The 26,821-nt window shown below is 45.2% G+C and overlaps 3 protein-coding genes and 1 long non-coding RNA gene across 6 annotated transcripts; 3 read left to right on the forward strand and 1 right to left on the reverse strand.

Annotated features, from left to right (window-relative positions):
* Positions 1–769: 769 nt before the first annotated feature.
* Positions 770–3,010, reverse strand: LOC107303555 (transcription factor bHLH94-like). The gene is made up of 3 exons (XM_040520913.1): positions 2,217–3,010; positions 1,402–1,815; positions 770–1,295 (listed from the first exon to the last, which is right to left on the reverse strand). The coding sequence occupies exons 1-3, from the start codon at positions 2,724–2,726 to the stop codon at positions 1,203–1,205; spliced, it is 1,017 nt and encodes a 338-aa protein (XP_040376847.1). The 5' UTR covers positions 2,727–3,010; the 3' UTR covers positions 770–1,202.
* Positions 3,011–9,446: 6,436 nt separating this feature from the next.
* On the forward strand, positions 9,447–10,218 carry LOC102714536. Its single transcript, XR_423200.3, has 2 exons — positions 9,447–9,725; positions 9,844–10,218. It is a non-coding gene; the product is annotated as an uncharacterized LOC102714536 (long non-coding RNA).
* A 5,588-nt stretch (positions 10,219–15,806) lies between these two features.
* Positions 15,807–17,570, forward strand: LOC102714706 (RING-H2 finger protein ATL29-like). The gene has a single exon (XM_040520648.1). It carries the CDS (start codon positions 15,807–15,809, stop codon positions 17,085–17,087), a length of 1,281 nt encoding a protein of 426 aa, XP_040376582.1. The 3' UTR covers positions 17,088–17,570.
* Positions 17,571–18,754: 1,184 nt separating this feature from the next.
* On the forward strand, positions 18,755–24,033 carry LOC102714985 (pentatricopeptide repeat-containing protein At1g73400, mitochondrial-like). Of its 3 annotated transcripts, XR_005811187.1 has the most exons (4): positions 18,755–20,652; positions 21,261–21,365; positions 21,492–21,688; positions 23,090–24,033. XR_005811187.1 is itself a non-coding variant. In XM_040521411.1 (2 exons), the coding sequence occupies exon 1, from the start codon at positions 18,949–18,951 to the stop codon at positions 20,602–20,604; it is 1,656 nt and encodes a 551-aa protein (XP_040377345.1). In that variant the 5' UTR covers positions 18,755–18,948; the 3' UTR covers positions 20,605–20,652; positions 23,090–24,033. The 3 variants fall into 3 exon arrangements, 1 of the variants encoding a protein (XP_040377345.1); XR_005811186.1 differs by lacking the exon at positions 21,492–21,688; XM_040521411.1 differs by lacking the exons at positions 21,261–21,365; positions 21,492–21,688.
* The last annotated feature ends 2,788 nt before the right edge of the window (positions 24,034–26,821 follow it).

Raw genomic sequence — 26,821 nt, forward strand, 5'->3', positions numbered from 1 at the left:
TGGTTTGTGTTTTTTATGGAAAAAAACGAATGATATATTTGTAAATAAAAAATAATTTATGAATAACAATTTTATATATGTATTCTTGACGATCTAAAGCCAACACTGAAAATTTAACTTCGGTAAGAAAACCCAAAATCAACTCTAAATTTAAGGTTGAGAATTAAAATTTTGACTTATAAATATAAAGAAAAGTGGAAGGAGGGGATATACGATTGCTCATTCGTTCTTCCCTTACCATGAATCACAAAAACTCAAGATGTATTTGAACCATTTCTTATAAGCAGGCTCCAAAATTTAAACATAATGATGGACCCACGTGTTAGCGATAGCTTGGAATGATTATGAAAACAAAGCTACATCCGTACATACAGTGGCTTTCATTCTTCTTCTTTTTTTTTTGAGTCGTTTTCGGCCCTTCAGAAACTTCACAACCAGGCTTGCCATTTTTCTCTCTAAAAAAGAAGAGGATTTCTATTCACCAGCAGTGTTCAATGCAATGATTCCCGTGGGATACTCATACTCCTAAAATCAAATCAGCAACCTTGGCCCCGCTTTTAATCATTCGAATCTTAGAAAGAGACCTTGTGGATGAGGGTCCAAAAATCCTACGAAACTTTTGCCCTGATCAGTAGCTGCAGCATGATGTAGGAAAGGCCACTACGGCTGGTTCAGTCACAGTGACTCCGATGTGTGTTACCCGAGAGGCTCTTTTCATCTTCCGACTCCGACAACTGAAGCCATCAATGTACACGCGTGATCGCCAGGGTGATAGCAATGTAAGAGATGATTGAACCGGGCCATAATTCATTAGATATTACCTGATGAAACAGTGATTCATCAATGGAAACTAGCCAGTTTCGTTCAGAAAAGATTAGAACGAACGAAAATTAGCCACCACCAGCTGATCACCCATAGACACACGCAGCTAGTAGCATCTCCTGGTGCTAAATAATTGGTGCTGCAAGATGTGACTCGACGAGCTGGATGCTTACATATGTACTTGAAAATTCAGTTAAGCAGATCTGATCCGCTGATCGGTACTACATGTTTACTAATTACTTGCACGCAAACATGGGGGCAACTAGTATTGTACTACCCTGACAATGGCGCAAATCGCCTGAATTATCCATGTACTAGGGCATAATTAATGCTACAAGCGCACACACACACATACACTACACTCTTTTTCAAGCTAATTATTAACTGATGCACTCGCCGGCGATCTTCGCGACCATCTGGTTGACGGCGGCGGCGATTTCGTCGACCGAAGAGAGCCGACATTCACCCTCCATCTGCAACAGAAAATGGTGAATCAACCAATGCGAATGCCTGGAACATGGACGGACCTGACTTAAAATTGTCGCTGTGGCGCGCGGACAACGGCTTAATTTGGCATACCTTGAGACTGAAGGAATAGAGGGCCAAACGGTCGGCGGTGGTGGTGACGTTGAGGTGGAGCACGGTGAGGCCGAGGCACTGCAGCGCCACCACCATCCTGAGCAGCTGCCTCGGCCGCCGCGGCGCGAGCACCCTCACGTTCGCGTGGCTCTCCGCCATGGCCACCTCGATGTCGGCCGCGCCGGGCCGAGCGCCGCCGCAGCCGCCCTCGCCGTCGGCGCCAGAGCCGCCGACATTGTCATCGCCAGCGGCGGTGGTAGAGTACTGAGGGAACGTGAAGAACCCGGCGAACGGCGGCGGCCGGTCGTGGTCGGGTCCCAGCGCGCGCCGCTTCTGCGCCTCGAGCGACTGCAGCAGCTGCTCCAGCTCCTTGACGAAGTTGATGGCGCCCGCGACGATCGACGCCTGGTCACCCTGCAGCAACACCACGTACCCAACGTGCTGTCGATCAGCAGCTGCTACTAGTTACATTCGCGCCACGCAGGACGGCGCGGCTTTTGATGCGCGCGGGAAAGTGCACTACACGACTACACGGCCTCGGCGCCATAGATTCCGTGACATATGCAACCAAAGGCGCCGCAGGGCGCCATATGCATATGGCCAGGAGGAGATTTGACATTTGTTACAGCGAAATGCTGGGGAGGAGACCGCAAGCAGCGCGCGATGCGATGGCGCGCGGTGAATGCCAAGCCGTTCGTGCATGCACAGCAATATAGGGTAGCACGACACGAGCGCGACAAGACCGACGACGAGGCGTACTAGCCGCGTAGGACGATGCTGCACGGTGCGAGAGAGAGCGGGGTCACGGCACGTACCCGCTGCGCGTAGGATGGCGGCATGAGGGAGCGGAGCACGGCGAGGTACTCGTTCATCTGCCGCCGCCGGTTGCGCTCCACGGCGATGTGGTTGCGCCGCTGGCTCTCCGCCTCCTCCTTGTTCTTCACCACCTTGGGGCGCCGCCGCCTCCTCCGCGCGGCCGCCTTGGCGTGCCCACCGCCGGACGCTGCCGGCGTAGGCGCCGGGGACGCGGCCGTCCGCGACAGCGCCGGAGGTGACACGGGGAAGTGCCTCTCGTCCCAGAACTCCTCCACGGCGGCGCCGGAAGCAATGGAGCGCGCGCAGGTCGCAGCGTTGACCCAGGCGCTCGTCCCACCACCTGCGCCGCCGTGCATCGCCGCCGCGGCGGCCTCCTCTTGCAGCACCACGCCTCCGTTCTCTTCGAACTCGTCCATGTCGACGACGCCGCATCCGAGCGACGGCGCCGCGTTGTACGTCGCCGCACACGAGAGGTGCTCCTGCGGGAACACCACAGCCTCCAGCGCCATGAGAGCTCTCTCCTACCTACCTATACCAAGCTTCGCACTCAGCCTCGTACCATTCAAGCACGTACCAGGTAGGCAACCAGGAAGAGACCAAAATCTATCTGTGACCACAAGCTGAGAACTTTGAGGTCGGCAAGATGGTCACTGATCGCCTTCCGCCTCCACCATTGGCGGCGTGCATGGGAGGAAGGAGAGGAGAGGAGGACTCAGGTCAGGGAGGCAGCAAAATGTGGTCCCTTTAAAGAGGAGCTTGGAATAACATGGATGTGCAATGGAGACAACGACCCGACCTGCCACGGGGAAGAAGAACGGAAGGAGGGGGTGTATATACATGGCGAGGTCGATCAGGGGAGGCAACCCACACGTATCCTCGCGTCCGGCCTGTCGCCTGATGCCACGTTCGTCATGGTAGCTTGCCCAGCTTAGCTAAACTTACTTTGTAATTAACTAATCATTTCTTGGGCTAATTATCCGGTTTAGTACGCATTGGTTATTCCTTGATTCCATCTTCCTTGTCCTTGTTGACAAAGGTGATGTATACAACAGTAGAATAGACTTAAGAGAATCAGGGTGGGAGTGCAGGGGAAGTACTCTAGATCAGGGTCACTGTAGTCCTGCGCCATTTTTTAGCAGGAAAAAGAAATGCTTAACGAATTGATTGGGGTTGTACCACGTAATGGACAGTGACTAGTCAGTCCAAATAAACAAGTTGTAATCGCCACAGGAAATGACAATTGGGTGTACAACCCGCCAGTTATAGCAGGCGTTTAAATTGGAGCCGCCAGCTAGCTCGGTGCCCCACGTTCGAAAGCTGCACCATCTAAGCTACACAGCGTCGTCAAAAAATTGGGGGATTTAACTTTTTGTCATTTTTACAGATTGTTATAATAGATTTGTCACTGAACTTATCTGTTGTAGACTTATAAGAGTCTATCATCGATAGCGAATAGTAAATTTACTTTAGTCGCTTATAAGAGGGACGAAAAGTTAAATTTCTCCAGAAAAGTGGCGTCGCCCGCGCGCGCGCGGTTTGGAGCTACGGGATCGATGCTTTGCCGTTGCAAGAATTCCCTGATGCAGAAAGCAGAAGCAACCGGTCTCACGAAATCCCGGGCCCTAGGGACTTTTTAATCAGGATTTCAGGAGGAGATGAGATTCCGTTTAGCTGCTAATTCTATCCCCTTTGCTCCTGTGGACTGACGCGTCGACTTCATCACTGAATGCTAATTAACTAGCCGCCAATTATCTTGTTGACTAATTGCACGTTGCCACCATCAGTGCTCCTAACGGAGAAGAAGTGGTCAGATCGCCGTTAGTCATCTCTGCTCCCGTTCCCTGATTCGCTCCTCGTCTCGAACGACCAACCTGACACGAACACGACGGAGCCCCCCCTCCATGCTCGAAACAGTTCGCTCGGAAAAGAACAATCACTTCATCAACAATCGAATCAAGACAAAGACGCTTCAAACGCAAGTACTACCGCTCCTGCTACTTCTCGATTCGTACAAGCATAGTTGAAGCGACCTGCAGGCGCCTGTCTGCTCCCCCAGACGCTAGACGAGCTGCTGCTGCTGACCATATCGATCGGCGGGGATCGCTCTCGGCTGGGCCGTCAGCCCGTCACCCACGGTGGTGCCGACGCCGAAGTCCATGGCGGCATCCGGAAAAATCCCTGATTCTGCCGGTCGAGCTCGCCGCTGTTGGATGACACTGTTGATGGTGCTAGCCTGCTCTGCTAGGCTCGGGGGCTCCGTCAAGAAACCTGCAGGAGATGATGCAGGTGTCGTGCTCGCGCCATTGCGGGTTCAGCTCACTGTGCTTGGGGGTATGTGTAGGCAGCAGGGGCAAGTGATTGGTGAGAGGAGATGCGACGGCACTGGTGATTCTGATGAAAGGTAGCGTGGCTAGCGTCAGATGGCAGCACAGCACGGAGCAGTAGGCTGTGGCCGGAACGATAAAAGTTACACCTTTTGTTGTTTGTGTTCTACGTTCACTGCGTTTATCTCGCGGTAGAAATCGAGACGTTTCTTTTGCGGAACCGAAGCAACGTGGAGGACGAGGTAACGTCGTCGGCCCGCGAAGTCACGACTCGAAGCTTGTCTGGGCCAGAACTACAGAAGCCTCTCCGATAGGCCCCAAATAGGCGGTTGTCGATACGGGCCCAGACCGCACGGAAAAGGAGGAAAGAAACAAACTGGAAGTCTGAAACTAAGGCCTCGTTTAGTTCCTAATTTTTTTTTAAAAAAAACATCACATCGAATTTTTGAACATCTAAATAAAGCATTAAACATAGATAAATTAAAAAACTAATTGTACAGTTATGAAAGAGATCTTGAGACGAATCTTTTGAGCCTAATTAACCCATGATTAGCCATAAGTGCTACAGTAACTAATATGTGTTAATGACGGATTAATTAGGCTCAAAAGATTCGTCTCGTGGTTTCTAGGCTAGCCGTGAAATTCGTTTTTTCATTTATGTCCGAAAACCCTTTCTAACATCTGGTCAAACATTTAACGTAACACTTCTCTCAAAAATTTTCTCAATCTAAACACCACCTGACTGCCGAATCCAACAAGGATGGAAGCCTAATGTTCAGATGTGAAGTATGCGTCAAAGATCTGTCTCCGTTCCTCCAATACAATCAGGTTTCAATAGCTTTCACTGGTGGCAGCGAAAACAACAAAATAGTTAGAAGTCATGAAAGAAATTTGTAAACAAATACAATAATGTTGTGTCACGCCCAGAAATTCCTCACACGAATTTCTGAACTTAACTGTGTATTAAGTCCCTGTCCAGAACCAGCCAGGGTACACAAAAAGACAATATTGATTACATATAACCATCGTTCTTAGAAACAACTGAAAATAACACTTATTCTAGCGAAAATGCAGCGGAAAGAAAAAGGGTAGACTAGCTCCAGCGGGTACGGCTCCAGTCCACAGGCAAAGCTTCAACGGTAGATCAGCTTACTCCTGAGAGGCACCTCCATCGGACTCAACTTCCAACTCTGAGGGGGAAAAAGTCGGGCAAGGCTGAGTACAAACCATCGTACTCAACAAGTGACACGAACAAGAAAGCAATAAATGATGCATAGGGATTATCAAGGGCAGGCTTGGGTTAGTTGCAGTAAAGCAGCAGTTAAACAAATAACAGAGATTAAAAAGAATACAGGTAATTGAATACAGTAAAGCATAAGTAAATAACAGTTGTAAAATACCACAACGTTATCCAACGTTACACCACGTTGCAACAGGCCCAACCACTACTCAATGTTACACCACGTTGCAGTAGTCCCGAGTGAAAAACCAGTTACTCAAGTTATTAAAGGTTCACTAATCACAGTGAGGCTGGGAGCTCGCTCGTAACCGTGGGCACGGCTATTCGAATAGTTTATACTCTAATCATAGGTGTACTACTGTACCCACAAGACACGACTCCACTACACTTGAACGTGTGCCGACATACCACCACGGTATACCAGAAAGGAGACCGTGATAGGACCCGTCACATAACCCTCCCTATTTAATCGCACCACACTTCAGGTTTCATCCCCTCCTTTACACCAAGTCGGGCAGTCCCCTCTTGTGTCTTGGTAGATCCGGAAGCAGCAGAGGCTTTCGTTACACCATGATTGCCCGTCCATACTCCACCACGCCTACCCTTGCCTCAGTACGTCAAATAGTTCGAAATCATGCTTCAAATCCCACCTTACCCATTTCGGCATGTGGTTAGCACTTAATTACTTCCAGGGTTTCCCGTGAACCGGTCCTTGATTGCCATGGGTGCGACTCTCAAAACCATGCACCCACAGCTCACCATTAGCAATATTTTAGTTGACAGTAATCCGAACCGGGTAATGAATCAATATTACCACTATTCAGAACTAAGCATGATTTAATGTGATCCCATGAGCTACTTGTTCTAAGCACGGCTAAGCATTAACCTAGGCCTAACTCTAATCAAGTTACCCCTGGTCTAGCAATGAATAAAGTTAGATAAACAACGGCGTAGCAATGAGGTTTACCCGAAAATAACATACAGTAAATACTTTAATTAAAACAATGCATATTTGAATAAATAAAGCGGGAAATTTGCAATAATGGGTTCAATATGATCAAAGATGAGTGCCACTTGCCTTGCTCTGGCCCCTGGGGAACTTCGGCGACGATCTCGAAGTAAACTGGCTCTTCGGCGGGGTCCGAATCTAAGCGATAAAGCACAAAAATAAATAAAACAGGCACAAACTCTACTGAAACAGCAAAAGAAAGTATTTTTAATGGATTCTTGACAATTTTATGAATTTAATGAAATTTGAATGGACCTAAACGGAGACTAGATGAATTACTTATGAATTTTAGAAGTTTTCTGGGTTTTTTAGCTAAACAGAAAAGTCCTAAATCAATTATTGCGCAATTAATGGGGCTGCTGACGTCAGCGAGGAGAGAGGAAGCGCTGACGGCTGACAGGTGGGGACCACCGGTCGGTAAGGGAGAGGGGGAAGGAGAGACTGACACGCGGGTCCCACGGGAGGAGAGAGGAAGGAGAGGCGCGGGGCAACTAACGGGTGGGTCCCGCTCGTCAGCGAGGGGGGAAACAGAGAGGGGGAGGAGAGCGCGGCCGACGGCGGGAGCTGCGGGCGGCGCGGCGGCGGCCGAGGGACGGCGGCGGCGCCACGACGACGGCGACGTGGCGACGACCGCGCACGAATCGGCGACGCAAGGGCGCGAACAAGAGGGGGAGCGGTGGCCGGCCAACACGACGGCGACGAGCGCGCGACGTGTGCACGACGGCGAGAGGTGGCAAAGGGTGCCGGCGGCGGCGGCACGGCGACTGCGTGGTGAAGGCGGCGACGAGGGAAACACAGCGACGGTGGAGAGGTGGCGCACGACGCCCGGCAACGGCGCGGGTGGTCTGGCGGTGACGGCGAGGACAAAGGAGAGGAGGAGAGGAAGGTGGGGACGCTCACCGGCGGAGGCGAACGCGGCAGAGGGTCGGTGACAGTGATGCAGGGGTGGTGACACAGACGAGCGGCGGCTGGCGACGCGCGTTGACGAGGTCGGCAGACGGCGGCGAGGCGACGAGGCGCGGCGGTGGAGAGGATGAAGGAGCGGCGAAGGGCGCGGGGTGCCCACCGACGGCGACGGGAGCCGGAGGAAGGTTGGCGACGTCGAGGCGGAGGCGATGACGCGGCTGGACGGAGGCGGCGAACGGCGGGGCACAGCGGCGGCTTGGGCGGAGAGGAAAAAGTGGGCGACGGTGCGCGGTGGCTCGGGATTTATAGGGTGGCGGCGCCGGCTAGGGCGGGGCGGAGGTTGGAGACCGAGTCGGGCGCGGCGAGGTCTCGACGGCGGCGGTTGCGGCGGCGGCGCGGACTCGGACTCGGCGCGGCGCGGGCGGGCTGGCGGGGCTCGGTCGCTGACAGGTGGGCCCCACCTGTCAGTGGCGCGAGGGAGGAGGGAGTGGCAACGGACTTCGTGGCGCGGCGCGGGCGAGCGAGCTGGGCCGAGCGGCGCCCATGCGGGGGAAGGTAGCGCGCGGGGAGGAGGCCGGAGGCCGGTCGGCTGCCGGCCGAGGGGAAATGGGTCGGCTCGGCTGGGCCGGCCCGGGAAGGAGGAAAAAGAAAAAGAAAAAGGGAGAGGAGGAAAATTGGACTTCGGCCCAATTTGAGAAGGAAGGGAAAAAGAAAGGAAAAATGAGGGAAAAAGGAAAACCCCACTTTTGCCGAGTTTTAAATTAATTTGTTTGGCCAAATTTTATACTTCTGCAATTTAAATTTAAATCCAGTTAGTCGATTTGCGAGCCTCGATTTAATTAAATTAGGTTCTTTTAGAGGGATTTTTTCCAGAGTTAATTAAGCCGATTGTTATTTACGGATTTCTTTTACGATTTTAGGTTTAGGATGAAACTCCGGGTGTGACATGTTGTTTTTATGCAGTCGAGCTTCACTTTTTCCCCCATAAACTACCAGTCAGATTTTTAAATTTTAAGGCATAACTGTGTACATTTATTTGGGTAAAGTTCATTTTTCGCCCCCCTTAACTTTGACTAGGTCTATTTTACCCTTAAATACAAATTGATTGTTTTTACCCTTGAACTTTTAGGCTTGGACAAATATCGACCTAAACTATGGGGGTGGTTGTTTGGCTTTTTACAACATATTTACAAATAAAAAATATTTTATAGATAAAACTTTTATATACGTGTTCTTAACGATCTAAAAGATAAGGTTAAAAAATAAACTAAATGAAAACCATAAAATGTACTTCAATTTAAGATTAGAAATTTAAAATTTTAACTTGTAAGCATAAGCGGAAGTGAAAATATGAGACTGATTTCACAACAATTTTAGTAAATATGATAGTGGTTTTTCGTCAACCCAAACTTTGAACAAGTAAGTTTTATATATGGCTACTGACCTATGAATGATATCTACATCAACAAAATATATATAATAAAGAGTATAAACTAGGAAAACCATCTCCATTTCAAATAGAAACCACTAAAAATATAGGGATAATTTCATTCCTTACCCTTGTTTCAGGTCGTAATATTGATTTTGCCTCTTCTTTTTATGGTTTTCGTTTTTGTCTTTTTTTTAACCGAATGAAAGGGTTGCCCCTGTTTTGGATGGCTGTTAGTTGACCAAGATATTCAGATTTAAAAATAAAAATTTTAATTTCTAAAAGTGGGATGTGACCCCCTTACCCCTGTTGAAACTAAAGGGGAGAGGGAGTGGCAAAAACGAAAGGGAGAGAGAGAGGACTGGATCCGGCGACGGGCAGCTGCCGTGGGCGTCGACGAGGAGGGGCGCCCGCGGCGGGGCGGCCAGGAGGAGGGCGCGGCGGCCGCGCGCTCGACCGCGGCGGGAAGGGTCGCGCCCGCAGCGGGCCGGCCAGGTGGAGGGGGCGCAGCGTGGTCTGCGGCAGCGGCTTCGTCGGCTGCTGGGAGGGCTGTCTCGGCTCGGTTTATAGAATTTCCTTCCCCTTCCTTTGCTTAGTCCAGTAAGATAACCATTTTCTTCCCTTCCTTTGCTTAGTCCATTAAGGGTTTATGGAATTTGTGAATTTTCTGGGATAGCATTATGCTGAAAATTGCTAAATTAATATTCCTGGAATGCAGATGTATTAAAGACTAGTCATGGAGGAAATTAGGGAGATGGAAGAAATTTTTATGAAAGAGGCCAGCAGGTATAATGTTTGTGTTATTCTTGTGTGGTTGTTTCTCAATTTAGTTCATAAGACGATGTGGACGATTAGATAAATGTGTATTATTTTTCATGTGATTTGTAGGCCAATTGTTAATGAGTTGAGACTAGTTGTTAGAGTTCGGTCATTCTTCAGCATGCCGGACTTGTAATATGTGGGACACTTTGAGATGGTATGGTTTATGCTTTTGTGATATTTTGGACATGGTAATATGTGAACTAATTTGAGATGATATGACTGTCTATTTTGTGATATTTTGGACATGGTTACATGTGGACCAATTGTGTGATATTTTGGACTTGTGATATGTGGAAATTGTCCCTAAAGTTTGATATGATATGCTATATGTAACTGTTGTTAAAATTGTATCCAATTTCTAATAAAACTCTATCAAATTTTTTAAAAAAATTATAAGTTTTCAAAGATGTGATTTGAATTAATAGTATATTGCTTTAGTATTTTTCTATGATTTATAACAGAGGGTAATAACAAAAATAACTAAAAGAACAAGGGTAAAAATGATATTCTCGTGAAAGGGTAGAATAGTCCTTTAACATGCTATTTAACACCGTTAGTACAACCATCCAAAACAGAGGCAACCCTTTCATTCGGTTAAAAAAAAGAGAGGCAAAAACAAAAACCCTAAACAAGAGGGGCAAAATCAATATTAGAACCTTAAACAAGGGCATAAACGAAATTGGCCCAAAAATATATTTCAAGTTGTTTATCTAGTTTTAAAAAGTGGAGGGTCAAAATACAACTGAGTTCATATAATTCCAGATAAAAATTAGACTTCAGTAAAAAATTAAGCACCAAAAGTATAATTTACTCTGCTTTTCTAAGGTGATGTAAAAAGGCAATAGGGTAGATGAAAAACAAATACTCTAAAGTAAGACCTTATAAATTTATATGGATACGTCATAATCTAAACATATATAAATTATGTACACTTATCGATGCATAATTTTTTTTGAATAATTACATAAATTTAAATATAACTAGAAGGTTTAACAAATATGAAACGTAAGCTGCAGTATACAAATATAGGATCATAAGACTGGGAGATTGGAAAGAATGACATAGCTTCTCTCTCTTATGACCTTGGTGCGTTTGAGCTAGCGAAAAGACAAACATGCCGAACGTTTCTAGACTTCCTGCTTTGTGCCCCACAAAAGCGTGCCATCTCCGTCTTCTGGGTGCCCCGGCGTGCAGTTTTCTTGCTTCAAACCTCATTACATTCGTCGTGTAATAAAAGTCATAAATTAATCAAAAAGATCTAGCACTATAAACCTCTTAACATAAGGTTCAGGTGTAATATATAATTGGATGGTGAGAAGAAGTGAATAAAGTAAAAAAAGGATGAGCCACCACCCCTCAATCCCTATAAAAGAGACAACATATACCTAAACTCCAAGAGAAAAAATAAACGATAAAAGATAGTAGATTGGATAAATAATGGTTGGAACTAGTGTATCAGTAGGGTCATCTTTAACGTGTTTAGAAGAAAAGACTAAACGATATACTCCCTCTATCCTATAATATAAAGCATAATCACCACTAAAACAAAGACTAAGAAAGAGTTAGAGCAAGTTCGATAGTCTAGCCATCTACTAGCTCGAATTCTTCTATAGCCAATTTAATAGTCAATTCATACAATAGTTACCTACAAACCATATACTAACATGTCTCATATGTTATACACATACTGTGTATTGGAGTCCGTGCTGTAGCTGGCATCAGTTAGCTTACAATAGTTACCTACAAACCAGCTACAAATCTGTAGCCCACTACTCTTCTTTCTTATCTCATTGAAATATGTTTACAGCTAGCTTATAGCCTGCTATTGTACCTGCTTTTATAACTACCTTCTCATTTAGATTATCTAGGTGTGTGTATGCATGTATGTAATGTGGTTGGATGTTTTAATGATAAAAATATGCTAGTCAATACATGCTTGCATGTATATCTTACATTATGATACAAAGAAAAAATAGTTATGTTTTATATTATGGAATGGAGAGAGTATTTGCAAACGGAAAATAATTTACAAATAAAACTTTCGTATATGTATTCGTAGCGATTTAAAAACTAAAGCTGAAAAATAAACTTTGATGATAAACATTAAAATTAAATCTAAATTTAATGTTGAAAATTTAAATTTTTGTTAGGACCTAAATCCAAATCCTAAAGATGACGTAGAGCTAGTACGTAGATAGTGTGTTGTACAAGTCACATCTTAGTTAAAATAAGAGATAAAACTTGCTGAAATTATACTCGCTAGCTAGCGCCGTACGTTACTAACTCTAGATTGATGTCGCCATCAACCTTTATTAAACTAATGTGCCCATGGTTGGCAACCAAAAACGATCAACGAGCACACGTAGAGTTCGTCGTCGCAATTAATAAGGTAGCCTGCAAAATTCTACGACATGCACATCGATCCTGACAGATTTGTTAGGATGTTTAGTTGCGAAAATTTTTTTTGACTGTGTATCGCGTCGGATGTTAAAAAGACTATTTTAACGACTATTAAAGAAACTAATTACATAGAGTATCAGAAAACCACGAGACGAATTTTTAAGTCTAATTATGCACTAATTAGACTCAAAAAATTATCTTGCAAATTCTTTCTAAACTGTATAATTAATTATTTTTTTAAATATGTTTAATATTATGTATATGTGTCAAAATATTTAATGCGACAAATGAACATGAAAATTATTTAAAAACTAAATCGGGCCTTAATTTTCCACACACCACGCGCAGGACCAAAAACCCCGACCGAAGTACCGTAACCACGATGCATGAGCCGGCGAATCGCGTGGATCCTCGAGAACTCTCCCGAGACGGCACACACGTAAGGTCGTCGCTCTTAGCCGAACAGTTCGCCGGTTTTTGGCAGCTACGCCCGCGCCGCGCCGGCTCCGGTGCCTTGCACGTCTTGCACCCCTCAAAACCGCGCTCCTGGCGGCCGTATCCGCCGTGCGCGCGTTGCGTTGCGACACCACCGCACGCCGAACGGGTGGCTGCCCTGCAGTGCCGCGCGCGTGACGCGCACCGTGAGACCCCACGACGATGGAACCGGCCGCGCGCGCGGTAGCCTCCCGTGCGTCCTAGTAAAATAATACAACTAGGCGCCCATGGCGCCGGAGTCCCTCCCTCTCTCGCTCTCCGTGGCCCAGGTGAGAGCCGAGTCGAGCCGAGCGTGCCTGCCGGGTCGCTCTCGCAGTCCCGCTCTCGGGCGCGTCGTGTCGTGTCGTGTGGTGCGGGTGATGTGTATGGCTGGCTAGCTCGCGCATGCTCCACTTGGCCACAGCCTTCACAGCCACACTGGCTGACGAGTAGCAGCTGGATAGCGCGTGGACCGCGCGGCGCGGGGCCAAAGCCGACGAGCTGTACGTGGGGGCCGCCAGTCTTGCCGGTGGTGGCGCACGCCGACGTGCCGTGCGACGATCGGGTCAGCCCCGATCGGCCGGAGATGTTCGTTGGGATATCATCGGTCTGATCTCTGTCGCGTCAGGTGACGTGACAGCCGTCGTCGTTGCTCCGTAGGAACAGGGGTGAGGAAGTCAGCTGTTTTGAAGTCCATTTCGAGGAATTCATTCATGCACTCGCCTATGTGGTCCTCGATCGAAAACTACTGGTTTTACAAACACGAAAGGTTAGTTTAACTGATGCCATGCCATGAGCTTGGAATAATGAAATAACTCACGTGGTCACTCTCAACTCTCGGGAAAAGAAATACAGTATATCCTTCATTTCATCTCTTATATCTACGGCTACCAGTACCATATATTTTGTCAACAAAAAGGTACGATACGAAACTAGCGGTCACATTTCATCTCATGACCTTATCGGCTTATCCGCTAAACATCGTCGGAGCTGATCTGTGCTTGCTACAACTTAATTATATATACAACCTACAGGTAAGACCACGGGTGTACTCCTACGCACGTAGTTGTGCAATGGTTACCACCAGTATAGTACATATGTCTCAGTTATAAAAAGCGTGATGGAAATTCTATGAAGATGCTTAAATCAGTGAATAAGAGAGATATTTGCCATGAAACACATAAATTGTGTTACTGCACTCACCAGTCGATTTTCTTGCAAATTTTGTGCAGAGGGAGATTCTCTAAAGGTATAGCTGGATTGATATATAACCAGGGGCACTGGAGCTAGAGCGAAATAGAGGGAGTGTCACTCATTTATTCTTCAGTGTTTTAAACTAGATTAGACGGCTACGAGTGTCTAAATTTGAATTGAAGGAATATATATAGGGTGAAAATGATAAATTCTAGCTAAAATTTTTTTCGAGGAGGTTTCTGGGAACCCGCCCTCAATACATACATCTCCGCCCCTGTATATAACACTTGTATTTTCGTAGGTATGTTTTATCTTGTATGCAACTGTTGCTTAAGTTTATTTCATGAATACTATTTGTATTTTATATACAACTAATTGATCAATTTTCACTTATATAATCTAGAACTATCCGTGTCTAGTATTATAAATTTTTACAAGATGATTATTTCTAGACCTCTAAACTGAACCATTTTTTATCTCTTCTCTAATGTATATACATTATAGATAAGCTACTCCAACTCTCACACCGATACCAATTATTTTAATGGACGGGGCCACCAGCTCAGCCTAGGGACCCAACTAGAAGGGAGGGTGGCCTATTATCTTTATATACTGCCATGGTTAGTTTTTGCGTTTGTTTTTTTTTTCTTAAAAAAATGATGTTCAACTGTTCCTCAACTTACGAATATTAATATGTCATTTTATTTTTTTATCATTGACATTTAAATGGGTAAGAACAAACGAACGGGCCTGTAGCCCAGTGGTTATATAAGGCCTTAGTAGCACATGAGGTCCTGAGTTTGACTCCTCGTTGACAATGATGTGCCCGTGACGACTTCAGGGTTTCTCTAGATTTGCCGGCCAGTCTTCGGAGGTGCTCATAGGGAGGTTTGCGCGCGTGCGTTGTGGGCGTCTGCGTTGTACTATGTTCTCAAAAAATCAAATAAATAGGTAAGAACAAGAATATACAAGTTTTACTCATAATTTTTTTATTGATTCGGTTTATTCTCCTATTCTTGCTCTTTGTCTTAGTTTTTCAATTGTAGTATCAATGTTATTTATGAACATTGAGAAGTAAGACTTTATTGTAAACTAATTCCTAAGTGTTATTTAGTGCACCGTGTTAGCGATTTTTATTTCTGTCACTTTATAAGATAAATGATTTATTTATATGGTATATTTTACAAGTAAATGAATAGCATAAATGATTGATAGCACCTACTCTCTCCATAAAAAGAATCGATTTATGTGTTTAAATATAATCCTAAACTATGTTCATGCTAGTATTAAAAATCCAGAAATTTGTTACTTTATATAAAACGAGTAGTTCGGTTATTAGGTAGTAGAGCCGACCCTGTTAGCGGGATAACTGCTAACCGTTTCTCAGTCCGTTCCAGACAGCACAATCACCCACATGGTTGATGACCAGAGCTGACACGTAGCGTCCCAGGTCGGCAAAAATCCAACAAACGGCGGCATGCCCATTCACCACACTGCTTCTGAACACCTGGACGGGACGGTTGATCGTACAGTCAAATCTAGCAAATTAACAGCGTATCCACCTGGCCAAGTGGACAGCGGATTCATCCCGCGAGAGTGGGAGACCCGGCGCGCGCCACGCGATCGTGACCATCTCGTCCACACCACAGCTCAGCTCAACTTGACCACTCCTACCCTACCCCGGCCTCTCCTGCTATTTAGTACGACTCCGCACGCTGCATGGGAAGGAAGACTAGCCAAGCCGCCCACGCCTCCCGCCGCCGACCACGCGCGCCGCCCCAGCTAGCTACGATGCACACACACCTGCAGCATGCGATGCTCGCCGCGCTCCTCGCGTGCGCGCTCGCGGCGTCGTCGGCCGGAGCGCAGCCGGGGGAGCCGCAGGGGTATGCCTACGGCGACGTGTCCGGGCAACAAGTGCACGTCAGCACGACCATGATCGTGCTGCTGGCCGCCGTCGTCGGGGTGTTCGTGTTCATCGCCGTCTCCACAATCTACCTCCGCCACTGCACCGGCTACCCCGCGGTGGAGAGCGGCGACGTCGTCGTCGGCCGCCGGTCCGTCCTCCCAGCCAACAGCTTCGTCTCGAGGCGGCAGCGGCGGCCGCGCGGGCTCGACTCTTCGGTGATCCGGATGTTCCCAACCATGAAGTACGCCGAGGCCAAGGCGCTGCGCGTGGGGAAAGTGACCGGCGCCGCGCTGGAGTGCGCGGTGTGCCTCAGCGAGTTCGACGACGACGAGATGCTCAGGTTCTTGCCCAAGTGCAGCCACGCCTTCCACCCAGACTGCATCGGCCAGTGGCTCGCCAGCCACGTGACTTGCCCCGTCTGCCGCCGCAATCTTGACCCTAACAAGGACACCACCGAGGAGTTGATCATCCCCGCCGCCACCGCCGCCGCCGCTCGTGAGACGAACAGCACCTCCAGCGAAATAGTCGTGGTACGGCAAGAAGACGGCGTGCACGGCGCAGCCCTGGTGATCGACGTGGTCACCGAAGAAGACGAGGAGGAGAGGAGGAAAGAGGAGCTCGAGCTGCAGGAGATAGGGACGCAGCTCCGGGCGATGCGGTCACGGTCGGGGAGGCAGCGACCAAAGACGGCGAAGCTTCTCCGCTCGCACTCCACCGGCCACTCCCTCGCCATCCGCCTCGACCGCGACCTAGAGCGGTTCACGCTTCGGCTGCCGGAGCACGTACACAGGGAGATGGTCGCCGCGGGGGAGAAGAGCGTACGTCACGGCCGAAGAGTAGCGGAAGGAATCACCCTGGGCGCTAGCTGCAGCCCCCGGTTCGCGCGGTCGAGCAGATGGCCGTCGTTTCTTCCAAGCTCTTTGTCGGGAAAGCTGTCTTTCCTTTCCCCGTCGTCGAGGAGAACGCCGGATAGCACCCAGATGGAAGTGTCATCGTCCTCGTCGTCCTCCGCGACGAAGGTGAAAGGGAAGCGAGTGGCCGCCATCGATGTCGCCGACGGTTCTGCTCACGCGACTGCACACCCTGGTTGCACTGTGGCCAGCTCGGCGGCGGCGGTGGCTGTGGACGTGGAGAAGGCAGCTACCAGGCAAGTTCGAACATAGAAAAGAAACAGAGGTTTTGAATGAATGACAAAACTTGAAGTAGATGTCACTCTCACACACGGAAGAAAGAAATGGTCGTCAGTGGTCTGTGTATAGTCTGTACTGTTATGAACGACGTAACGCCAAAAAATTAGATGGAGAAAACTTTTAGATGTCTATATGTGTTATTTGCACATGAGCAATTCAGTAGTCAGTTGCGCACAATATCTTGTTGCGTCTTTGAAGGGATTAGATTCATCCCGATCGACAGTTTTCCTTCTGAGCTTTAAACTGTTTAGTGTTTACTACTGGATGGATAGCACACCATGCATGACCACCAAGTTTTGTGGTTTGTGCAGGAGACGAATGCATATTTGAGATGTTAGGCAGAGGTGCCATCATGCTCTGCATTAGCATCCGCTGTGTTCCGGGCGCTGGCTCTGTCAATACGACTGGTAAACCCTCAAGTTGATGCCGAGGGTAAGAACTTATTTAACTCGGTTTGCTATATATGAACGGAGTTTTTTCTCTTAAAATTACTAGTTATATTTTCTAACTCCATGCTTGTTAAATTGTAGTTATCATACAATTATACTATAGTTCTGTTAGTGTGATTTTAAGTAAAAAAAATCACCCAAATGATATATAGCCACTCCCTAATTAACTTAAATTTAATATCAATCTATATGTAGGATTTACCAATAAATTTGAACAAATTGAAGCATATCTACATAGCATAAGTACTAATGCGGCTTCTCTTGAAATGGGGAACATTTCATTGAATCAGAACTAAGTCAATCCTGTAATTTTCCTGTTTCCAGATAATCCTAAATTTAGAGCATAATGGCATGTTCTATACTTCTAATGAGCATTACCTCCCTTGTCCAGTTGTCGCATCAAGACTGGACGAAAAAGGAAACAACTATTTTCTTGGCACATAGTTTGGTTACGGTTATGTATGGCTATTCCCAAGTTTAATGTCAATACTACTTGAGTAGGTATCGAGAGATACTAAATTTTTAGTATAAAATTCGGTATCTCATAATACCTAAGGTATCAATATTTACGTAGAAAAAAGTGGCAACTCATGGTGCCTTCGTAAGGACCGTAAAATTGCTCTACAATCAAAGTTCTTAGAATATCCTTCTAGATCTCAATTCAACCTAGGTCGCGTTCTTATGTAGAATTAGTAATTGGCGTGTAAAAGCAACAGATTAGTATATGGTTAATATATTAGTTATAGAAATTTGAAAAATAGTTTGATATGATTTTTTAAATGAACTTTAAATACACTGATTAGCAGTTTGTGAAGCGTGAGCGCAATAAACGAGAGAATATGAGTCAATTACCTTGGTTAAAGAACATGGCCCTAGTCAGCTGTCGGCCCAATTAATAAAGAACGGTTTAACCTTTAGTTTCACATGTTTTTCCAGGGATAATGGTTGTTTTATCTACTGAAGACAACGACATGAATATTTTTCCTTGACTTTCTACATATGCACAACGTGCTGAAAAAAGTGCAACGGATTAAATATGTGTATCATCTATTTAATCATAGGAACATATTAAATATTTTAAAAATAAACTTGAAAATATTTTATAATAAAAGATCTAAACAATAAAGTCTTTTTTAGAAAAAAAATATTCTTAAATATGTGGAGCAAATAATGCACGGTGAAATATGCGGATCTGGACCACTGGACCGCTGATTGCATAGGTGATCCAATTCAGCTGGGCCATTCGGACGGCCCAGTCACCGGGTCCGTTGGCCACGAAATTTCTCCGGTGCACTTCCGCCGAAGCGCCGCCGCTCCACTTCCTCTGCGAGCCCCAACCGCCGCCGGGCGCGGGGGGCCGCCGTTCTCGCGCTCCCGACGCGGCCATGGCTTGCCCCCACCTCGCCCTCCGGCTCCGCCGCCTTCTCGCGGCCGCGCCTGTTTCCTTGCTCGCGGGCGCCCACTCTACAAAGCACTCCTCTCCACCATTAAATCCCAGTACACTGCTGACACCGCGGCGGCGGCATCCCCCGATCCTCCCTGCGCGACGGCTCTACTCCACCACGCACGTCGTGCTCCCTACCAATCTCCAGGACGAGCGCTTCGGGGTGCTCTCGGATAGGATCTACGACGCCGTGATCGAGACGGCGGAGGGGTCCAGCGAGGGCACGGAGGCGGCCCTCGACGCGCTGCACGCCGAGCTGACCACCCCGCTCGTGGCCGACGTGCTGCATCGCCTCCGCTACGAAGAGAAGCTGGCCTTCCGGTTCTTCGTCTGGGCCTCTCACCAGGACGGCTACGAGCACGAGGCGGCGATGTACAACGACGTCATCGACATCCTCTGCGGCACGCGGTACAAGGCCCGCCAGTTCGGCGTCCTCTGCGACGTGCTCGACCACATGAAGCGCCATCGCACAAGGTCCGTGCCGGTCGACGACTTGTTGGGTATCCTGCGAGCATACACGGAGAAGCACCTCACGCACCTCAGGAAGCTGGCCAAAAAGCGGCGGGTGCGGATGCGCACGCCGCCGGAGACCGACGCGCTGAACGTGCTGTTGGACGGTTTCTGCAAGTGCGGGATGGTTAGGGAGGCGGAGGCGGTGTTCAGCCGCGTGAAGAGGAAGTTGCTGGGGAATGCTGAAACATACAGTATCTTGTTCTTCGGGTGGTGCCGGGCAAGGGACCCCAAGAGGGCCATGAAGGTGCTCGAGGAAATGATTGAGATGAAACACACCCCGGAGAACTTTACTTACAATTCTGCCATTGACTCATTTTGCAGTGCTGGTTTGGTCTCAGAGGCAAGGGAGTTGTTTGAGTTCATGAGAACAGAGGGGTCGACGATATCATCGCCCACGGCTAAGACATACTCGATTATGATTGTGGCACTAGCAAAGGCCGGTCAGATGGAGGAGTGCTTTGAACTTATTTCAGATATGAGAAAATGTGGCTGTATGCCTGATGTATCGACATACAAAGACTTGATTGAAGGCATGTGCTTGGTGGGTAAACTGGATGCTGCTTATTGTGTCTTAGAGGAGATGGCAAAGGCTGGGTTTCCTCCTGATATTGTAACTTACAATTGCTTTCTGAAGGTGCTTTGTAGTCTTCAAAAGGCTGATGATGCGCTTGAACTATGTGAAAGGATGATAGATGCTCATTGTGAGCCTAGTGTTCATACTTATAATATGTTGATGGTGATGTTCTTTGAGATGGGAGAGCCAGATAGGGCAATCAATATTTGGATTGAAATGGACAATAGAGGATGCCATCGTGCTGTTGATACCTATGAAACAATGATTGATGGGTTGTTTGATTCTGGAAGAACGGAAGATGCAACCAGTCTTCTAGATGAGGTAATAAACCGTGGCATGAAACTTTCGTACAAGAAGTTTGACGCTATCATGCTGCAGTTATCAGCTGTAGGCAACCTTGGCGCGATACATCGGCTGTCAGAGCATATGAGGAGATTTTACAATGTTGCGATGTCAAGGCGTTTTGCAATCACACAGAAGAAGAAGAGCATAGGTCTGAGAAGGAAATGAGTGTTCTGAGATTTCTTCTTAGTGCTGGTGATCAATACTTATTATCAGGTTAGCTATTTACTGGTTTGCACCAAGCAGTAAGTAGTTGTCACTTGCAAATGTATTAAAATTTTGCCTGCATCCTATATAGGTTCAGTGCTTACTGATTTTGCCTTTGTCTAGGTGTAAGTTACATCTGTGAAATGCTTCAATACTGCTCACATAGGAACTTGCATTTTGACCAAATGACTAGAGATAGCTAATAGCAACACAACATTGCTCTTATGTACATTAAACTTAAAAAAGCACAACCAATTGCATTTTTTGTAGCTCTAGTACTCTGCAGTGTGTTTGTTTCACGCAATCAGCAAAATGGGCTAAATTGGCTAAGCAAACAAAAATATTTCAACCATCTATCGTTTCCCCCCTCATATCTTGCAAGCATTTCCTGGTAGAGCTAGTTTGGCAACCTTCAGATTTGCTAGCTAGTGTCTATGCTTATTCATACTGCAAATTCACTTATTTGTTTATATATGTGCATAATGGAATACCATTCCTATTCAGTGAGATCATGGCAAAACATTACCTAAACATTTTTTAAAAACTAGCTAGCACTATGCAAGGGCATTACTTTGTCCTTTCTTTCCTGTTTAGTAAAACACATTTTGCTTTTGCAGGATGGTTGATAAATGTGTCCGCACACAATTTAACAGTGCGAAAACTTCATGAACTCCATTTTCTGCTAAAGAAAACCAGTACTGTGAGTGTTTTCATATCACAAGGTAACTCCCAACCCGAAATGTAGACTTTATTTGGCCATTCACCAGCTATCCAGCAATAGTCAATAGAATCATTGTCTGCACAGGATATTGTTCATGCTTTAATCATTTTTCTTCCTCCTAAAACAGAACATAAAACCTATGCATATTCCTTGAGCCAGAATAGAGAGGCGTATGACTGGATTTCATTGCATTAAACATGCTATTCCACATCACCTCCCTTGGCTTTATGCAACATTTCCCCAAAAATGAATTATGGACTGGACTCTTTTGAGATCTCATCTTCTCAGGGGATATGTGATTGACAGTTTTTCACAGAGTCACAGGTAGAATCCCTTTGTCATTACCCATCAAGTTCATTACAGATAAAACAAGAGTGAGTGCATTTATTTTACGTTGACACAGCACATCTGCATTTCTTCTTGTGCTAGTAGTATGTTAAAAATAGTAGTAAGTAAGCAGTATGTTTGTGACAGAAAGCTGATACTAAAGAGTAGTCATTTGACCTGTATACACAATTGACAACCATCGACTAGTAGTTTATTTAATTTGCACACTGCAGCCATATAAAAAAACCTGGTGCTAATGGTGTGTAGCCTCTCCAGTAGTAGATGTCAAACTAGTAGCAGCCACACATAATCTTTTATAGAGATTGTAAATTGGAAAATATAGCAAAGGACTGACTGAAGAAATGCATCTTGATGTAGCTGACACATTTTCGAACTTAGTATAATCCATTTTATGTTATCACTTGAAGTTTCAAACTGAGAATTTACTGGCTGATACTTACAGCTGACAAACAAAGGCTACATGTCAGATTATCTCTTTCTTCTTTTTCGAACCAGGGGTGTAAGCCGCTGCTCCAATTTCATATGAAAAGAAGCAACACCTTTTTCCATTGCAATTTTCAGATTTTACATTGCATTAATACATCCTCAAAAAGTTATGTCCCATATTAAATCCTCCCTAGGGAAGGACAGTGGATGGACTATGCAAGAAAAGTTAGCATGCTGTGGCTAAACTGCTCCTCTTCTTGCCTTCGTTCTTCATTCTTCATCCATTTCCTTTTCGTCGTCACCCTTAGTACCGTATTTACAATACCTAGAAGATCACTACAGAACTGCTTCACCTTCTGCACTCAAAGTCTCAAACATGAGATAATTAACTGTTTCTAAATTACAACAGGAAAATTATGTCATCATCTGCGTTTTGTCTCTATCTTTAGTGAGGATTTTGTTAGGAGACCAATCAGAGAAAGATTTGCACTCTGGGAGGAATGAAACATACTAGGCCGTAAAAGAAAATAGATTGGAACTGGGTCGAAAACTCATGGAGGGACAAGGACTTTGCCTGTAGTTAAGGCCTGGTACGATACAAGGCCTTGTCCAGATTGTGTGAAGTTCAGAGGAACTTGTACTCTTGTAGGTTTTGCATTGAATGTATATTGCACATCCAGGTGTTCGGAACAATGGATTGGTTCCTAATGTTTGATTTGAGGTAAAAGTAAAAATGGGAGATCTCACTGAAAGCTTTCCCATATGAAGCAAATGGTTGACAAATGGACATATTGTCTGCTCCAATGTTTCTTTCCGGTGTTCTACACGGTTTTTTATTAATGTGTTTTGTGTTTTATGTTCATCTGTTTCGCCCCATTCCTGCATCCTTGCCATCCTAGTTTTTTTTTCTATTCCTGCTTTCTAACCGTGAAACCTGAAATGGTTGTGCAGAAAGCAGAATATGTTACTCCTATGGGATGGATTGAGCACTTCGGATACCATCCATCGCGCCGGTGCAGGCGAAATACTCTGAACCTGAGGACTCGTGAACAAATGGGCAAGTGCGCCGGATGCCGCCGAGTTTTCATGAGTTCCGAGGTAAATATGGCTGCTTGTGGCTGGAAAGATCTCTGTGCCAAGTGATCTCCACCATCTCATTCATTGCATGATTCTCTGAGCCATGCGTAGCCATCAGATCTCACAGTGTACATCAGTACACTGTTCATAAACGCGGCGTGCCTGTTCCTTTGGCTGGCTATGTCTTTTTTCCCAGAGGAATCACTGTTTCTCCGGTGGTGAAAGTACCACGCACGCAAGCAGGAAACGAAACGGGATTTGCCACCTTATTTTGCGGTATAAATTCCCTAATCATGCAGCATTACCGTCCCCTGTACTGCCACCGTCAACAAGGAACAAAGAGATGTTCCACCCCATTACCCCAAAAGACCAAAAGACCAAAAACAAACAGTTACAGACACATGTTTTGACTGGCCTTTGTTTAGCGTGGAGCCCTGCAATGTCGACGCGACCAGAGAAGAAGCCCCCTGCAATGTCACGTTGGATGCGAGCCCTCCGACGACGACGCCGCCGAAACTTTGCACTCACTGACTCACCGTCTCGCCGGATGGTGGAAATTTTTGTCGGCGGGGAAAGCGAGCGCACAAGGTCGAGTTGCCCGCGGCGAGCTTGGCTTTGCCCGCGTTGTTCTGTAGCGAAGCAGATCGTGGCGTCGGGCCCCGGCTGTCGGTCGGCGGCGTGGTTGTACGGTGAGGGCTGCATGTGAGGGGGAGCGGCCATGCTGTGTGAATCTGCATTAGTTAAGGTCATGTTTAGTTTTCAAAATTTTTCAAAAACATCACATCGAATCTTTACACACTTAAATAAAGTATTAAATATACATGAACACTAAAACTAATTATATAATTATGGGGGAAATTGTGAGACTAATCCGTTGAGCCTAATTAGGATATGATTAGCCATAAATGCTATAATAACCAACATAAATGCTATAATAACCAACATGTGCTAATAATAGATTAATTAGACTTAAAAGATTTGTCTCGTAGTTTTCAGGCGAAATCTGAAATTTATTTTTTCATTTGTGTTTGAAAATTTCTTCAGACATCCGATCAAACGTTTGACGTGACTTGTTTGCCAAAAATTTTTGACAACTAAACAAGGCCAAGCATTGAAAGCAATTGGACTGCTCGGGTGAACGGTGATACACTGTTACGTCCTCCTATTGAATAGTTTTTTCTTTCTGTTCAAAATCTTGGATAGAAATATAAACTCATTTTAGAAGGAGGAAGTAGCGTGGTACACATCCGCCTAAAAAAATATTACTGCTTATTAATGCTTACGTAGGCAAAAGATAGGTTATTTTGGATTATCCGAAACGTCATGCATAAATAACTGGAGTTGGCACAAGGGACGTGCCACTGTGTCGTTACACAAAAGCACTATAGAGGTCAGGGTAACTACTCCCACTGGAGTTGGCACAAGGGACGTGCCACTGTGTCGTTACACAAAAGCACTATAGAGGTCAGGGTAACTACTCCCTCTGGCAAAAAACGAATTTTTTGGTTTCCGTGTCCAACGTTTTACCATCCGTCTTATTTAAAAAAATTTTAGGAAATTAGAAAAAAATTAGTCACATGTAAAGTACTATTTATGATTTATCATCTAATAAAAATAAAAATGTCAATCGTAAAAAAATTTAAATAAGACGAAGAGTCAAAAATCAAAGGTAAAAAGTGAAAAATTGGTTTATTTTGGGACGGAGGGAGTATGAGATAAAGATGTTGTGGCTTAGTTTCATCTTTGATTTTTACTTAGACAGTATGCTGTTTCAAAAATAATATTAAATACATAGTTTGTGGTGGTGTTTGAGATTGAGGGATTATTTAATTCCTAGAATAAATATTTAAGAATATAAATGATTGAATTAACTATTATAAGTGAAAATCTTGCATTGCGAAGACCAAATGATACATTTTTATATAGACTTTTTTTTACAAAACGCGTAACATGCTGGAGAAAATCCATAATAAGATTCAAACACAACATTTCTTTCAACAGATTCATATCTCAGAGGTATCTAAAAAAACATTTTAACATATTTTGTGGATGTGGTTGATGAGTTCAATTTTTGAATGAAAAAAGCTGTTGTGTTACCCCTGAATTTAGTAGTGTTAAAAAGGGGGCTCATTTGGAACATATGACTTTGACAGTATTCAATTCTTAAAAGAGTCATTCAAATATGCTTTAAGAGGCCTAATAGTTGATGAAGAAAAACTAAGGGCTTCCTCCAAACACATACATTTTATAGGAAACAATTCAATTCCTTCATGCCGAGTATGCCCTAAGCGTGGTCATTCATGCACTAAGCATTCTTTATTTAAAACCTACACCAATAGTTGAAAGTATTACCGTTCCAGTATTCCCTGAAATTGACATGGTTATTTCATCACCAAAATTTGCTTCAATTAATACATCCTCTAGGACGATATTCCGAGCTTGCCCTCGAAATTGACATGGTCATTTCCATAGGTGAAAACGGTCACATAGATTTTCGATGAACTAAGCGTCGTTTCTGTAAAACCGCTGGATTTGATTTTTCTAGATTTTATTAGCGTCGTATTATAGTTGATACCGGATAGTTAGATTGGTAACTACAGTTAATTATCGATCGACCGAACCTCTTTTCCGCAGATATGCTACCTAGTTCGACTGTTTCCTAGCGTTGTCACTAATTCCAATATTTCATCACTCTATCCGTTCTTAAATATAAGCATTTTTGATATTTTACATTATTCTAGAATATAATCATTTATGGTATTATTCACGGTATTATTTTTCACATCAATCACTTCTTATTTAAAATTCTTTCTATTCTATCCTCACTTACCCTTCAACCCCAATTCAATCCTCATTTATTCAGGGGCGTCACAGTTTTTTTCTTCCTAATCTTAATCCCTGCTAAATACTCTCTTCAGTTTAATAATTCTTACTGTTTACAACAACATAATTTTCTAAATCTATCTTTGATTGTAATTTTTATTAAAATGTATAACAAATAAACAAATGTTTACCTTTATTGAATTTCTCGTTGACTCGTATTATACATATTATACTAATGTTTTCAATCTAAAAAATTTTAAATTTATTAATGGTCAACATTTTAAGATTTTGATCATACTCCTCTTTAAAACGTAATAATTATGAAACTGGAGGGTAACATGTAAATAATTTTATTTTGTGATAAATATAATTAGTTTACTCGGTGCAGCAGAGTTACTGCACCCAATATTCCTGTTTAAGCTCATCCTCCTCCCGTAAAGACAACCTCTAGAGTGTGGGTACTCTACAAGTCTACATGAGGATCAATGGAAGTTGTTACAGCTTGATATAACCGCACCTAAATTACCAACCACTACGACTACAATACTAGCACCACACCTACATCCGCAGCTTTTACGCACTTCCAGTTTTACCACAGGCAAACTTAGCAACCAACTTCTTACAGTTCGATGGCTTCATGCCGAGACACACATGCTAACACTGTCACGGCGTGTAGTAGTAGTGAGTCGCTACTGGTAACGAGTTACTAACCGAGAGAAGACAGAAACAAGGCATGCTATGATGCTGCTACTCCATGTCCTTTTCTCTGCTCACTGTGTGTGA

Source organism: Oryza brachyantha, chromosome 2 (assembly GCF_000231095.2).
Source record: "Oryza brachyantha chromosome 2, ObraRS2, whole genome shotgun sequence".
Taxonomy (NCBI): Eukaryota; Viridiplantae; Streptophyta; class Magnoliopsida; order Poales; family Poaceae; genus Oryza; species Oryza brachyantha.